The sequence below is a fragment of the Elgaria multicarinata genome, chromosome 11 (assembly GCF_023053635.1).
Source record: "Elgaria multicarinata webbii isolate HBS135686 ecotype San Diego chromosome 11, rElgMul1.1.pri, whole genome shotgun sequence".
NCBI lineage: Eukaryota > Metazoa > Chordata > Lepidosauria > Squamata > Anguidae > Elgaria > Elgaria multicarinata.
The window spans coordinates 41,251,532-41,267,866 of NC_086181.1; the positions used below are offsets into that span (position 1 = coordinate 41,251,532).

Below are 16,335 nucleotides of genomic sequence, written 5' to 3' on the forward strand. Positions count from 1 at the left end.
CATCTCCCAGCCCCCGCCTCCCCCCAGGGCTCCTCTACCCGTTCTGCTGCGATGGCGCGATGGCGGCAGCGCAGCAAAAGGTTGCAATCGGCCCTGGGGGGGAGGAGTTGGAGGACACGATCCTGGGACTTCTGGGGTGCCATCTCCCAGCTCCTTCCTGCCCCCAGGGCTCCTCTACCCCTTCTGCTGCGATGGTGCGATGGTGCGATGGTGGCAGCGCAGCAGAAGGTTGCAATCAGCCCTGGGGGGAGGAGTTAGAGGACACGATCCTGGGACTTCTGGGGTGCCATCTCCCAGCTCCTTCCTGCCCCCAGGGCTCCTCTACCCCTTCTGCTGCGATGGTGCGATGGTGCGATGGCGGCAGCGCAGCAGAAGGTTGCAATCAGCCCTGGGGGGAGGAGTTAGAGGACACGATCCTGGGACTTCTGGGGTGCCATCTCCCAGCCCCCGCCTCCCCCCAGGGCTCCTCTACCCCTTCTGCACTGGCGCGATGGCGGCATGACCAAGGCAGGGAAGGGGACACCAGCAGCGACGGACCAAACAAGGCGGCAAACAAACAAATGAGGACTGCAAGGGACCGCTTCCAGAAATGCGTCCCTCACCCCCTCCACAGCGCAGCCTGGGTCTGGATGCAAACAGACCGGGAGGAAGACTCGGCCAGCGGCAGCCCAACCCCCTCTCGAGAGTTTCTCAATTCCTGGAGCTGGCTTAGAAATGTAGCAACAGCTCCGGCCGGTTGGCTGGGAGAGAAAGAGCAGCCCTTTCCTGCTCCCTCGTGGCTGCAGACGCGGAGCCCAGCAGAGGTAAGCGAGGCCCCATAGCGGAGGATGCTCTCCCTCTCTCTTTATTTCTCCCCCTCCCCTTTTCCTCCGAGTATTTTGCCTTTTTGCCTTTGGCGCTGCAAAAGTCAGTTGGGGCGACTGCTGTCGCCGCTGCCTCTCTCTCTCTCTCCCCCCCCACGCCTTCCTTTTCACGCCAAGGCAGGAACAGATCTCTCTTTCCCTTTCCTCCCTTCTCTCTTTCTCTCCATCCATCCAGCCCTCACCCAACCTGATGCTGCCCAGATGAGTTGGACTTTTCTTTTCATAGAAACAAAGCCCTATGAAGAGAGACTGAAAGAACTGGGCATGTTTAGCCTGGAGAAGAGAAGATTGAGGGGAGACATGATAGCACTCTTCAAATACTTAAAAGGTTGTCACACAGAGGAGGGCCAGGATCTCTTCTCGATCCTCCCAGAGTGCAGGACACGGAATAACGGGCTCAAGTTAAAGGAAGCCAGATTCCGGCTGGACATCAGGAAAAACTTCCTAACTGTTAGAGCAGTGTGACGGTGGAATCAGTTACCTAGGGAGGTTGTGGGTGCTCCCACACTAGAGGCATTCAAGAGGCAGCTGGGCAACCATCTGTCAGGGATGCTTTAGGGTGGATTCCTGCATTGAGCAGGGGGTTGGACTCGATGGCCTTGTAGGCCCCTTCCAACTCTGCTATTCTATGATTCTATAATTCTATGATTCTTTCTTTCTTTTAAAGCTATTTTCAGATTTTATAATATATATATTTTAGGGGACACACAGACACAGAATTTAGGAGAGGGAGAGAAAATTAGGGGAAGAGACAGAGAGAGATGAGTGTGTAGGGGAGAAAAAATGTGTTTACTGCCTTCCTAAAAGGTTAAATAATCTGGGCAGCGGTCCAGTTACCCCAACTGTGTATTACGTGTTCCCAAACCCAGTGCCTTCAACATGTGTTGGACTACAACTCCCATCATTGCCAGCCAAGATGGGCTGGGGAAGACTGGTGCATTAAGTCATGTGGTATGTGTGTGTTTGTGTTTGACTTGTGTTCCTCGTGTCTCTCATGGAGACTTAATGCTAAGTGTCCAACTTCCTAGCCTGCTCTAATTGTGTGTTCTTCTCTGTATCTCTGTGTTGGGGTGGGAGCAGTCAGCGGGCAGTTTACCTCTTATTCCCCTTCAAGAAATTCAAGGTCCACCAGAAAGACTCTAAGTATTTTTAAATGTATAAGTCTTGTTAGAATCCAGAGGGTTTTATTTTTGTTTTTTGCATAGGGTTTAAATATTCAAGAAAAACATGGTAGATTTGTTTACAACTAATTTTAAAAGCATTAGAAAAAAGCATTTCTGAAGCCTTAAACTAAATGAAACTAGAAATGGATGCAAGCTTTGAAATTGAAGATTTGTGTTTAAGAGCCTTAAATCTCAATGAATTATGTGGGACTTAATTCTGAGTAAATATGTATGGCCTCGGCTTTACAACTACCTTGCCACAGTATCTCACTGGAAAGTCTCCCATTAAGGTATTTCCATTGGAGTTCTACTGAGGAAAATTCTGACCAGCAAAATATCACAATCTATGCCAATATGAGCAAGATTTCCTAAAACCTTTGCTGGGTCATCAAATTTGGTATCAGAAATTTTGAGTCATGAAGGAAATTATTTCTCAACAGCGATAGTAGTTTTTAGCCATCCTGGTTTGGCTCACTTGCTTGAGTTAGTTGTGCCTAGTTGCTCTGTAGTGCAAAGGAAAAAGTGGGGCCGGATCTACACTATTGCTTTAAAGCGCTTTATAACAGTTTTATAGCACTTTAAAGCAGTTAAAGTGCTTTATAACCGTTATAAAGTGCTTTAAAGCAGTAGTGTAGATCCGGCCCGGGTCTGTAGTGTTAAAAGATAGTAATTTGTTTTTTAATAATCTATTTATTAAATTATTAAATAATCTATTTGATTATTATTGATGAGTTTATTGCTGCTTATCAGCAGGAGATTCCTGAGAAAGCAGGAATTCCTGGGAAAGCAGCATTAGTCAGCCAGCAAAGTCTGACAAGGCCAAAGCGATGTGAAGCTGCTTTGGGCTAAACTGGCCAAAGCTGATCCCGACTCCAATTTGGGTCAAGGTGACAGAATCTGCTAGTTTTCACTAGGATTTGGGGTTTGGGACCAAAGTAGTGCACAACTGAAGACAAAATCCATCCACTGAGGTTGAGAGACACCAAGGAAACAGCAAGAGCTGACCCCGATTGGGATCCAAAATCCCTAATGGGCCGGGTTGGTGCACAACCCTAATTTTGTGATATCACCTATAAAAGTGTAGTGAAAAAGGTATAAAGTCAGTAACAACATTGTACGAGAGAGAATTTTAGAAGCTACAGCTTTTTCTACTTGTGCAATACTATCAGGTGGCAATTGACACGTGCAACCATTTCCTGTTCTACACAACTAATAAAGAAACCCTTGTCTGCTTTCTCATATGTGTGCCTTATTGTCATCTGGAATATCATCGGCTCAGTCATATTCCGTCTTTTAAAAGCAACAGTGCTATCCATATGCAAATTGAAAAAGTGCATTTCCTGTTCTCAAAGCCTTTAAAGCAAAACTTTCCCCAACAAATCATCATCATCCTTCCTTTGTACCAAATGGAAGCCATGTCTCTTTGGCCATGCCTTCTCTTCTGGGGAGCTACCTTAACAGGTAAGAGAATATCTAAAGGCTGCTGCCTTCGATTAAGGGATGTAATGGGATGAAATTTAGATTCCAAAAGTTGGAGGTGGTAAATGAAAAGAGATGATCCTGACAAAAAGAGAGATGACAGGTCAAATTCTGAACCCTGAAGAAGGAAGTAGTACACTGAACTCAGATCCATGCATGCATACACACATTTATTCTTTGTTCAAAATGCATTTATTCTTTATTTTCCATGCAGAAACACTTAGCGAGCTAGGGGACATTTTCTGATTTGGCTTGATTTGTCTGAACAGCAAAAATGAAAAGCTATTGGATAATTAAGAGTGTACTTACTTAGGTGTAAGGTTTATATCGTGCTCTTCTTCCAAGGAGCTTGAGGCAGCAAACATGCTCCTCCATTTTATCTTCACAACAATCCTGTGTGGTTTTGCTGAGATACAGTGAGTGGCCGAAAGTCATCCAATGAGCTTCATGGCTAAGTGGATATTTGAACCCAGATCTCCCCTTTCCTTGTCCAACATTCTAACCATGACACAAACCAAGGGTGGAAAATAGAGAAGCCAAGCTAAAGTATTGCCACCTGTTCTGTCTCTTTATCCACAGGTGTCCAGTCCCAAATCAAGTTTGACCAGCCTGGTTCTGAAGTCAAAAGGCCTGGAGAGACAATGAGGCTGAGTTGCAAGGCATCTGGATATACATTTACTTACTATAGCATGCACTGGATTAAACAGGCACCAGGGAAAGGGCTGGAGTGGGTTGGCAGAATTAGGACAGACAATTTTGAGACAATTTATACTAAAAAACTTGAAGGTCGAGTCACCATCACAGTGGACACCTCCATCAGCACCACATATCTACAGCTGGCTAACTTGAAAGCTGAAGACACGTCTGTCTATTACTGTGCAAGAGTCACAGTGGTGAAAACCTCAGGCATAGTCATTCAAAAACCATCCAGTGAAGTGCTAAGGAACTTCAGCTTGCATAAGCATCAGAGCATAAGGAAACAAGAACTGGATATACAACTGAATGATTTCTAGAGAGCAAGATGTTTCATTTGGCATCAAGCCAAGCCACTTCGTGTAAGACGCAAAGGTTAGCCAGGGCTCAAAACAGGCACTTCCTGACCTTTGTTCCTCATGGGGATCCATTGTCATTTAATACTTTAGAGAGGAGGAAGAGCAAGGTAAAAAATGATCTTCCAGACAGGCCAGGGGGTCCTCAGGTAATCAACTGGTTCCTCTTGCTGTCACCCTATCTACCCTCTTAGCTGCTGCTGCTTCTCTCTCTGTCTCTCTCTATCACTCCTCATTCCAGCTTTGAACAGGATTCCCACCAACTTTGGTAAACCTCCCCTTATTGCTTTAGAAATGCCTCCATTTTTGTACCCTTTGTGCAATATGTCCTCAATTTCCTGTACCTGTAAGTAGATGGATGACATTAAGGGGTATTTCACCTCAGCCCCAGAGCAGGCTCTTATTAGTAAAATAGTAAAATTCATGGCTGTTTTCCTTTGCTTTTCTTGTGACACAGGAGCAGTTTTAGAGGCAGCTAGTGAGGATCAAGTTGCCAGTAGGACAAACATGACCACCAGTGAATTGGCTCTCTCCAAGGCATTTGGAACGCAGAAATGGAAGTGCTAAACTTCATTGGCTGCTCTTTGCAGAGGCCAAGGAAACATGTGATTGTCAAAGCAGCACATCACTGGTCTGCATTCATTAGAATGGACATAGGGTCTTGCTAGACCTACCTGCAAATCCGTGCTGGAGGAGCGGCAAGCCCGCACTACAAGTAGTGCGGGCCGTCACTCCAGTCCAGATGTCAGACGTGACGGGCTGCAGGAAAGCCCCTTCGTGTCCTCCATTTTGTTTATTTCTTAAAGGGCCAGGTGCGCAGGAGCGCACCATTGGCAAAGGTAGGTGTGTGTGTTTTTTAAAAAATAAAGGGTTCCCCGCTCCCCCCTTCACCCGATTTCCCCCCCTGGCCATGATCCCCTGCCTGCCCACAATCTCCAATCCCACCCACCCACCCACCCACCCACGTTCTCTGATCCCCCCCATCCCCTGCAATCTCTGATCCCCCCCCATCCCCTGCAATCTCTGATTCCCCCCATCCCCCTGGCTCCGGTTTCCCCCATCCCCCCTGGCTCTGGTTTCCCCCCATCTCCCCACCCTGCCCTGATGGCTGCAGCGCTCCTGCGGAGTGCTGTGCCACCTGCCACTTTTCCCAGCTACTCGTGAGTAAATGTGGTAGCCAGGAAAAGCAGCGGAACGGCCCACGGTCTCTACATGCCACAGTCTCAAGCTCAGCCTGAGACCACAGGAAATAACGTGCCACAACTGGTGCTGGTTATCCCGAGCCAAGGGAGGGTTACCCCTGCCTGAGCCCAGGATCTGGATGCACAGGGGCCAGCCTGGGGCTCTAAACCCTCGTCTAGCAAGGCCCTTAGTAGATGTGGAGTGGAGATGAGGGGCTGCTTATTTCTGTATAAACTACACATACTACACAAAGACTAGTTTCTGCCTTGGCTCACCTGTTACGTTTGTAGCATGGATGGCATCAGGCCACTGTTATAGCATTCTTTAAATAGAGGCTATATGTAGAGGATAGAGCATCTCCCTTATAAGGAAGGTTACAACAACTGGGTTTGTTTAGCTTGGGGGAAAATGAGGCTAAGTGGAGACATGATAGAGGTGTACAAAATTATGCATGGTGTGGAGAATGTGGACAGGGAGGCATTTTCCTCTCCTTCTCAAAATACTAGAACTCAAAGGGGTCAATAAGCTGTGAAGCTTATTGGTGGGAGATCACCTGGTGGGAGATTCAGGACAGATAAAAGGATAAACTACGGAATTCACTACCTCAACATGTGGTGCTGTCCACCAATTCGGATGGCTTTCAAAGGGGATTGGACAAATTCATGGAGGAGGTGGTGGCTATCCATGGCTACTGGCCCTGATGGTTGTGTGCTACCTCCAGTATTCGAGGCAGTAAGCCTGTGTGCACCAGTTGCTGGGGAACATGGGAGGGAGGATCATCAGTCCTGGATTTGTGTGCCACAGTTGGAAACAAGAACAATGTTTATCCTATCAAATTCCTGAACACAAATGTACAGTATGTTCCACAATATTCACACCGGAACAGTATCCCTCATGCAAAAAGTTAAAATTGCAAAAACAAAATTGCTAGCATGATCTTCAGCACATTTTATAGTGAATAGCCACAAAGTGAAAAACCTATCTACATTTTTCTCACAGTGACTTAGGTATGAATATCGCTGGAATGTTGGACCAAACTAGATGTGACCTAACATTGATGATCTGGAATGTATACATCCAAGTTGGATTGGGTCTGTGGAGTACATGGGGAATAACTGTAGATCGCTGTAGTATACACAGACAGCATTTGAAAATTATACAGCTGAGATGAAGGAACACTGAGGTAACCAGGAGTGGATTTTTTGTGTTGTAGCCTTGTAGGGCTGTGAGCCCCATTACTTCTGGTACACAGTACAAATGCTAGGTTCCAGGATGCTTTCATTCTAACTGGGGTTGTGGGGGCTTTTTTGCACTTGACTGTAGTTGTTGAGTAAAAACAATAAAAACAACAACAAAAACAACATAAATCCAACAAGCTTGAAGTCTTCTCAACCCAGACACAGGGCTCATCTACACCAAGCAGGATATTCCACTATGAAAGCGGTCTATAAAAGGCAGGAGCCACACCAAGCAGCATATAGCAGTATGAAAGTGGTATATGGTATGTCGCAATGGGACCCAAGATTTGTCAGTGCACTTCAGGACCTCTATAAAGCAGTAGAATCATAGAATAGCAGAGTTGGAAGGGGCCTACAAGGCCATCGAGTCCAACCCCCTGCTCAATGCAGGAATCCACCCTAAAGCATCCCTGACAGAGGGTTGTCCAGCTGCCTCTTGAAGGCCTCAGGTGTGGGAGAGCCCACCACCTCCCTAGGCCATGGGTTCCATTGTCGTATAGAATCATAGAATAGCAGAGTTGGGAGGGGCCTACAAGGCCATCGAGTCCAACCCCCTGCTCAATGCAGGAATCCACCCTAAAGCATCCTGCAGTGCATTTCAATACCACTTTAAAGCAGTAGTGTGGCTCCTTCCTTTTATATACCACTTTCATGGTGGAATATCCTGCTTGGTGTAGATGAGCCCACAAACTATCCAATGGTTTCCTATACATACTTATCATCTTACTTAACTTTTTGCCATTCTAGTTCCTTTCCCCCAAAATACTGAGATTCCTTCAAAAATTTGCCTTTACAAACATGATCTAGGGAGAATCTCTGATTGTTCTGTGCAGTGGTATTTAGTCTAAAAATATATCAGTTTGAGCTCTGCTTATCACCAATCAGGAAAGGCATTGGAGCTTTAGGGAATATTCTGCACTTAGTAAAACATTTAATAGGTCAATAATTGTTCTCTGATATAGGATAAGCAACACAGAAGACCTCGCTCAATGTCAGGTGCTCCAAGAAATGAATAGCCTAAAGATATTGACATGCATCAGTGTATGAAATGCACACTGGGGAAAACTCTCGAAGGCATCATAAAAACTACCCTTCCAGGACTCCTTGATGGTTTGAAGGTTGGGTCTACTGCTGTTTGTCTTTGATTATTTAATTTTGTACAATAGGTGGTGCTCATGTCCTACCACTGTGCACAACTGAGCAAAATGATATGCCAATAGAAACCACAATTGAGAGAAAGCACAACGAAGCGAAGAAAGAAAAACAAAAGGATAATTTCATTTTACTATAGGAGCAGCTGTCTAGGAGTACAGTTAAAAGAGTCAAACTACTAGTAGGACAAGTACATTGACTTTTCAGAAAACCCCCAATAAATGATATCTGTTCAACTTTAGGATAAAGTAATAATTCATTTTTCCCCTCTCATTTTCTCATGCAGTACTACATAACCTCCACAGGGGAGGAATGGATTGGAGGAATCAATGCTGAAATAACAGGAGAGAGAGAAAGAGAGAGAGAGAGAGAAAAAAAGTCAAAGGTGTATGGAATATATATTTTATTGAGCCCAATGAGCTCTAAATCAACCATCTTTCTTCTGGGGCAGCATAAAATTAAGGATGTATTTAAAACATTTCATAGGTCAATAACAATTGTTCTTTCTAATTATTATTGTTTCAAAATCGTATCTTAAAACTGAATTGGCTCAAAAATAAATATCAATATACTGTAAAATAGCATAACCATTCTAATGGGATCAACTGAGGCTGATAATGATCCCTCCTTTAAAACAACAACATATTAATTAATACCAAATATTGTTACAATGTATGAAAAAATATGGTTTAACCTCTAACACGTTATAAAGGAACACCAAATGCCATAGCAACACAGCTTAATAGGTAACACCTTACACGTAATGTATTTTATTTTATTTATTTGTTTAAATATTTGCTCCTGCACTATATCTTTGGGATCTCAGGGTGGTGTACAGATGAAATCCATTCAAACAGGGTAAAACAATAAATAATTTGCACTGCGATATTAAACCATTAACAAGTTAATACAATTAAGACAACTGGGAAGCCACAACAGAGAAACGTAAGTCATAGTTTGTGCCTCTGCCCAACTTATAAGAGTAGGACTGATGGCATCATGCAAACAAGTTTCTAAAGCAGCCTTCATTAAACAGAAGTGTCATGAGGAGGAAACAATATTCCAGATCCTTGACATATATTTGTCCCTCTTCAGGTTTTGAAATGTTGATGAAATCAGTTAAAGTCATGGGGCTAAAGCTCTTTATACTAAGTCTCCTAACAACCTTCCCTGCATGTAATACTTCCACTTCTACTAGTAGTACTGTTTTTCATTTATGAAGACAATCCAATGGTTTCCTGGGAAATCTGTCCTTCTCTGTCCTTTCTCTATGAATGCAGACATTTCCTCAAAGTTTACAGTCACAGTGGGCCTTGCTAGACCTACCTCAGAATCTGTGTGGGAGGAGCAGCCAGCCCGCGCTAGAAGTAGCGTGGGCTGTCGCACCTTTCCACACATCAGACGCGACGGGGAAAGGAAAGCCCCATCGCGTCCTCCATTTTAAAAATTTTTTTTAAAGGGGTCATGTGCACAGGAGCGCACCAACGAAAAGGTAAGTTGGTTTTAAAATAAAGGGTTTCCTGCTCCCCCTGCCCCAATTTCCCCACACAATGTCCGATGCCCCCCTTCCGCCCCCTTGCTCACCCCCTAGCTCGCCCCCTGCTCGCCCCCCTGCTCGCCCGTCCATCTGCTCGCTCACCCCCCACTCGCCCCCACTCACCCCCCCCACTCGCCCATCCGTCCGCTCACTCGCCCTCTCGCTGACCATGTCCGATGCCCCCTCCACCACCACCCCGGCTGTGTTCTCCCCACCCTCGTTCCGCTCTCCCCCCCATCTCTCCTGCCAGGTCCGCTCTTCCCCCCCCCAGGCCCCTATCTCTCCCTCCCCCATGATTCCCTCGCCCCCGGCCCAGTACGCGGTTTCTCCCAGCTACTCGCGAGTAAGCGAGCAGCCAGGAAAAGCCGCAGAACCAGCTAGACTTTCTGCAGCCCCTGGCTCAGCCTGGGGCTGCAGAAAAAACGGGCCACAAGTGGATCCGGTTATCCCGGGTCAAGGGAGGGTTTAGCCCAGCCTGACCTCAAGATCCCCTGTGCATCATCTGCATGCACAGCAGGGTGCCCGGGCCTCGCACCAGGCTAAACCCTCGTCTAGGAAGGCCCAGAGTCAGGTGGTGGTGTGAAGAGTCCAGGAGAAACTCTACAGCTGGCCTGTACAGTATCTGGGTTTTCTCTTAACAACTTCAGATGTGAACTGGATCCGTCAATCCCCCAGAAAGGGACTGGAGTGGTCTGGAGCTATGGGGCATGGTGGAAGGATTTACTATAACAGCACTCTGAAAAGTCAGCTCACCAACACAAAGGACATGTCAAAAAGCCAGGTGTCCCTGCAACTGCATGGCCTGAAGACTGAAGACACAGCAGTATATTACTGTGCAAAATACACACCATGGAAAACATTCTTAGAGGCTGTACAATAATATAAAAATAACAGGCCTTAGTCATTCGTGGGCGCATGTGAACAGTTGAAACAAATCCATTTTTCATCGTCTCTGTTTCTTCAATGTCAAATGCATGATGTCTCATACATTTGGTCGTATTCATTGAAATGTATTCAGGAATCCCCAATACATTTTATACTGAATCTCCTACAGCTATGGGATAATGAAACAGCTCTCTACGTTTTCCTCAATGGAACTAAATTGTTACTCCAACCCCATTTTCAAGTAAAATGGTATGTTAGGCATCCGTTATGCATGCATCCTGATTCGGAACAAGTTTTAGCCTGATTGAAAACAGCCATTTTAATTTTCCAAAATTGTCCTTGGAGTGGCGCTGAGTTGAGTCATAGTACTATTTCCAGGGGACCTCTGGGAACTTAAAATGGGACTCTGGCAGCCCAGAGGAGTAGCACCTCCATTGGTAACCCCCTTCTACTGCTACTACTACTGCACAGACATCATACTGTTTTGTCTGCTGCCTCAAATCTACATGTTTTCTCTGTCTGTAAGATGGCTTCTAAAAGGTGCAACTTCTCTTTCCTGCTCTTTCTGCCCCACACACTACAGATATATTTCCAGAGGCAGCCAAAGTGAGGTTCCTCCCTCAGGTGGAAACTTTGGCTTGACTTTCTGGATGTCTGAGTGGGAGATGAGACAGACACATCCAATCAATGGCCACAGTCCAAAAGAGCATTTACATCTCATAGTACCATCATTTTCCAGCTCATTACCAAGATGTGGGGACCTTTGGGGCTGTGCTTCAGGCATGAAACTATCTTGTCCTGGCCCTGGTACCGACATCCACTCACTTTCCACAATGGCCTGCCCCTTTTAAATCCATGCCTGACTTAAATATGCAAAACCCGAAGCTGTCATTTATTCTTTAAAGGCTGGTTTCAGGCTCCTCAGGAAGAGAAGAGTCCTCTCCTTGGAACCTTCAGTTGTTTCAGCGGCTTTTCAGCCCTTCGACTCCAATGTCCAAAATGTTATGGCTCCTAAATTCCCTCTTGTTCATAAATGGGTTTTCATGTAAGTGACTGTTCTTTGACCTCATCTGGGATTTTGGTAGCAAATACTTCATTTTGATGGGGCAATGCTACAAGCCCATGTTTGGGACTTCTGTTTTGTGTTTAATTCACTTTTTTTTAGCGATGTGCCAATTCTTTTTTCAGGGGCCAGTTCACAGATCGTTCTCACTCAGTCAGGCCTGGAAGTGAAAAAACCCGGAGAATCCACCAGGCTCACCTGTTCCGTGTCAGGACTTGATCTTAGCAGCAGCTACATGGACTGGATCCGGCAATCTCCAGGGAAAGGGCTAGAGTGGTTGGTTTACTATTATTCATCATCTACCAACGGCTACTCCCCAACTATCCGAGGGCGATTCTCAGCCTCCAAAGAGAGTTCAAACTTCTATCTCCAAATGAACAACCTGAAACAAGAAGACTCGGCTGTCTATTACTGTGCCAGAGAAACACAGTGGTGGAATGGAACTTGAGCTCAGGCAAAAACCTTGGCCCAATACTAAAGATGGCTGCAGGTGGCGCTAGAGAACTCTGAATTGAAAGGTGGATTGAATTGCGCATCTCCACACCAATGCATATTGGATGCTCATCTACACCAAGCAGGATTTTCCACTATGAAAGCAGAATTAAAGTGGTATATAAAAGGCAGGAGCCACACTACTGCTTTTTAGCAGTATTGAAGTGCACTGGCAACTTTTGGGGCCCATTGACATATACAATATAGTGCTTTCATACCGCTATATCCTGCTTGGTGTGGCTCCTGCCTCTTATATACCACTTTCATACCACTTTCACAGTGCAATATCCTGCTTGGTTTAGATCTGGCCTAAGCAATTGGTCAGCGGAACAGACGACATTTTGTTCTTTTGTGTCTTTTTCATCAATAGTGGATTTGGTCCAATCCCAAATAAAGGTAAAAAGGGTGGGACACTGAATCAACATTGTAGAATTCTGCAGGCTACAACCTTTCCTACATCTTTAACAAACTATATCTCCTACAATTCCCTTTCTTTCTACACAACTAATAAAGATACATGAGACATGTATCTCAGACAAGACTGAGATGCTGCTGGTGGGTGGTTCCTCTGATCGGATGGGGGGTGTTCAACCGGTTCTGGATGGGGTTGCACTCCCCCTGAAGGAGCAGGTTCGTAGCTTGGGGGTTCTCCTAGAACCATCTTTGTCACTTGAGGCTCAGGTGGCCTCGGTGGCACGGAGTGCTTTCTACCAACTTCGGTTGGTGGCCCAGCTACGCCCCTATCTGGACAGGGATAACCTAGCTTCAGTTGTCCATACTCTGGTAACTTCCAAATTAGATTACTGCAATGCCCTCTACATGGGGCAGCCTTTGAAGACGGTCCGGAAGCTGCAGCTTGTGCAAAATGCAGCGGCCAGATTGATAGCTGGAACAGGGAGGTTTGAGCATGTAACACCGATTCTGGCCCACTTGCATTGGCTGCCTATATGTTTCCGAGCCCAATTCAAGGTGCTGGTCTTAACCTATAAAGCCCTACATGGCTTGGGACCACAATACCTGATGGAACGCCTCTCCCGACATGAACCTACCCGTACACTGCACTCAACATCTAAGGTCCTCCTCCGAGTGCCTACTCCAAGGGAAGCTCGGAGGATGGCAACAAGGGAGAGGGCCTTTTCAGTGGTGGCCCCCCGACTGTGGAATGATCTCCCCGATGAGGCTCGCCTGGCGCCAACATTGTTATCTTTTCGGCACCAGGTCAAGACTTTTTCTCTTCTCCCAGGCATTTTTAACAGCATTTTAACAGCATTTAACAACGTTAAGTTTTTTTTTTAATGGACCCCACAATTGTTGTTTTTAAATGGATACTGTTGTTTTTATACTGTTTTTTATGTGTGTGTGTGTGTGTGTGTTTTAAATTGTATACTTTTAATGTTTACTATTTTTAAATGTTGTAAACCGCCCAGAGAGCTTCGGCTGTGGGGCGGTATATAAATGTAATTAAATAAATAAATAAATAATAAATCTGTCTTTGCAGTTGTGTTCCCTTTTCCCAACTGAAGTATCATCCATCCAGTCAGATTCTGTCTTTTTAAACCTTCAAGATTATCCATATGAAAAGTGAAAATGTGCATTTCCTGTTCTAAAAGCCTTTAATGCAAAGCTTTCCCTGACAAGACATCATCATCCTTCCTGCTCAGCCTATGGATACCATGGCCTTTACTAGACCACAGGTGTATGCACAGGGGATCCCAGGCTCAGGCAGGGGTCAACCCTCCCTTGCCCTGGGGTAATAGGCTCCAGTTGTACCCCGGTATTTCCCACGGCCTTGGGCTGAGACTGAGACCGTGAGCGTGTAGACGGTTCTGCCATTTTCCCCGGCTACCGCAATTACTCGTGAGTAGCCGGGGAAAGGGTTGTACAGGGTGCAGCGCTCCTCAGGAGCACTGTGCCCATCAGGGCAGGGGGGAGATTGCGGCGGGGGGGGGGAGAGATCGCAGCCAGAGGGGAGAGATTGCAGCTGGGGGGGGAGATTGGGGCGGGGGGGGAGATCAGGGCAGCTGCCCCTTTAAACAAACAAAACAAAAATGGCGGATGCAGCGGGGTTTTCCTGCAGCCCATCACGTCTGACATCTGGATTGGAGCGACGGCCCGCACTACTTGTACCGCGGGCTCGCTCTTCCTCCCGCACAGATTCCCAGGTAGGTCTTGCAAAGGCCCATGATTCTTTGGCCATGTCTTCGCCTTTGGGGAGCTACTTTAGCAGGTAATACAATATTTAAGGACTGTTGGCTTTTACTGTGTAATGCAATGGGCTGAAATGAAGGCTTCAAAATGTTGAGATGGTAAATTAAAAACAAACACAATCTCAAAAGACGAGGAAGGTGACAGATAGAATTCCAAATACTGAAGAAGAATCTTAATACATGGAGCTCCGAATCATATACCAACCAACCAACCAACCAACCATGCTTTCTTCTTCTGCACAGAAGTTTTAAACCAGGTCACCGTGATATGGGTGGGTTTTGTTTTGTTTTTTTGCTGATTTGGTTTGGTTTGTCTCAAGAGAAAAAATATGAAGTGAAACCCCCAAGCTATTGGCTAATGTAGAGTGTCCTTACTTACTTACTTATTTATGTATTAGATTTATATCCACTCATTCTTCCAAGGATCTCAAGACGGCATATATGCCCCTCCATTTATCCTCACAACAATCCTGTGGAGTTGGTTGGGCTGAGAGATAGTACGGTGACCATATGAAAAGCTAGCATTGTGAGAAGCTGGTATCCTGTGGCTCCATGTAGAGTATTTCACTTCCGCTCCTCCATGGATAGGTACTTGAGATGTTGCCCATTTCTTAATATGGAAAAAAACAATTGTTCCTGAAATTTCAATTGATCTTTGTTAGCATAGGAGATCTGAGAGGAAAAACAAGTATAATTGCTTAAATAACCATCCTTCAAACTTAATTTGTTTCTTAATTAGCATGTTAAGAGAAAGTGATGTCCGGAATAAGTAATTTCTGAATATTTTTTCACCACCTCTCCACCTGTCTTTTCAACTAGGCATGTGCTCCGCTCCTATTAGAAGCTCAGAAGCAGGAGCGAATTGGCCTGCTCCGCCTTGCCCAGAGGCGGAGTAGAAGCGGACCGCAGACCCCTAGAAGCAAGGCGAAGAGAAGCGACCATTTTCGGAGCGCTTCTCTTTCCGCGAAGCGCTCCGATCGCCATCTTGAAACATTTCGCCCATAGATAACTGGGTTGTTTTTGAAGCTATCGTTCTGAAAATTCTTGTGCTTAGACAGTCGTGGATGGGGGTCATTTTGAGACTACCCTCACCTCTCTGCGTTGTGCGGGTCGTGTGCTATATTTTTTAAAAAATCGGGTCAACAAACAGGGACAGCGCGGGTCAAACGGCGGTTTTCGCCCATAGGATTGCATTGCGGAAAAGAATCGGGGATAACTGGGTTGATTTTTAAGCTATCATTCTGAAAATTCTTGTGCTTAGACAGTCGTGGATGGGGGTCATTTTGAGACTACTCTCAACTTTCTGTGTCCTTTGGTTCGCGTGCTAGAATTTTTTAAAAATCGGGTCAACAAACAGGGACAGCGCGGTAAACCGGCGGTTTGGGTTTTTTTTGTTTTTTTTGTTTTGAAGCGATGACAGGCACATTCAACTCCCAATCCTGATGAGAATTGATCACCTCATGAAGCATCCTCCAATCCCAGCGTTGGAGGGGGGGACTAAGGCAGAGCCACCCTGAGACCTTTCTCCTTTCTGTCTCTTTGTGGGTTCGTGGAGAGAGGAGTTAGTTATAGGTGTTGCTGCTGTGTTTGGACTTTGGAGATAGATTAGGATTTAGCTTGGCGTGTGTGTGTGTGTTTGTTTGCTTCTTTCTGACTTTTAGCTTAGTTTGCTCTGTGTTTTCCCCTTACTTTGATTTAATATAAACTTTATTTTTAAACTTTGGAGTGTGTGTGTGTTTGTTTGGTTGGTTGGTTGGTTGTCCCCCCCTCTCCTCTCTTAAAGCCTGACTGTGTTTCATCTTCCTTCCTTCTATATACCAAAAAATACAAAAAAATACCAAAAAAATATATTCTCTATTTCTTCTCTCTGTTACTTGGACTCTGTGTGTGACTGTGTGATTGTGTGAGCATGCTGTGTGTGCAATGCACTGTTTGTGAAGTGCAATGCACTGTTTGTGAAGTGCAACAGCCACTGATGGAGCATCCTGTTTGGGCAAAGCATACACACACTTCTTGTCCCATTTC

General features: G+C 45.6%; 2 gene segments (V, D, J or C); both read left to right on the forward strand.

Moving 5' to 3' along the window:
- The first annotated feature begins 3,433 nt into the window (after nt 1-3,433).
- LOC134405891 (Ig heavy chain V region 186-1-like) lies at nt 3,434-8,422 on the forward strand. The segment is given in 4 exon segments: nt 3,434-3,487; nt 4,085-4,411; nt 5,145-5,298; nt 8,413-8,422. Coding segments are annotated over 4 exon segments (537 nt in total).
- A 3,110-nt stretch (nt 8,423-11,532) lies between these two features.
- LOC134405892 (Ig heavy chain V region-like) lies at nt 11,533-12,059 on the forward strand. The segment is given in 2 exon segments: nt 11,533-11,593; nt 11,737-12,059. Coding segments are annotated over 2 exon segments (378 nt in total).
- The last annotated feature ends 4,276 nt before the right edge of the window (nt 12,060-16,335 follow it).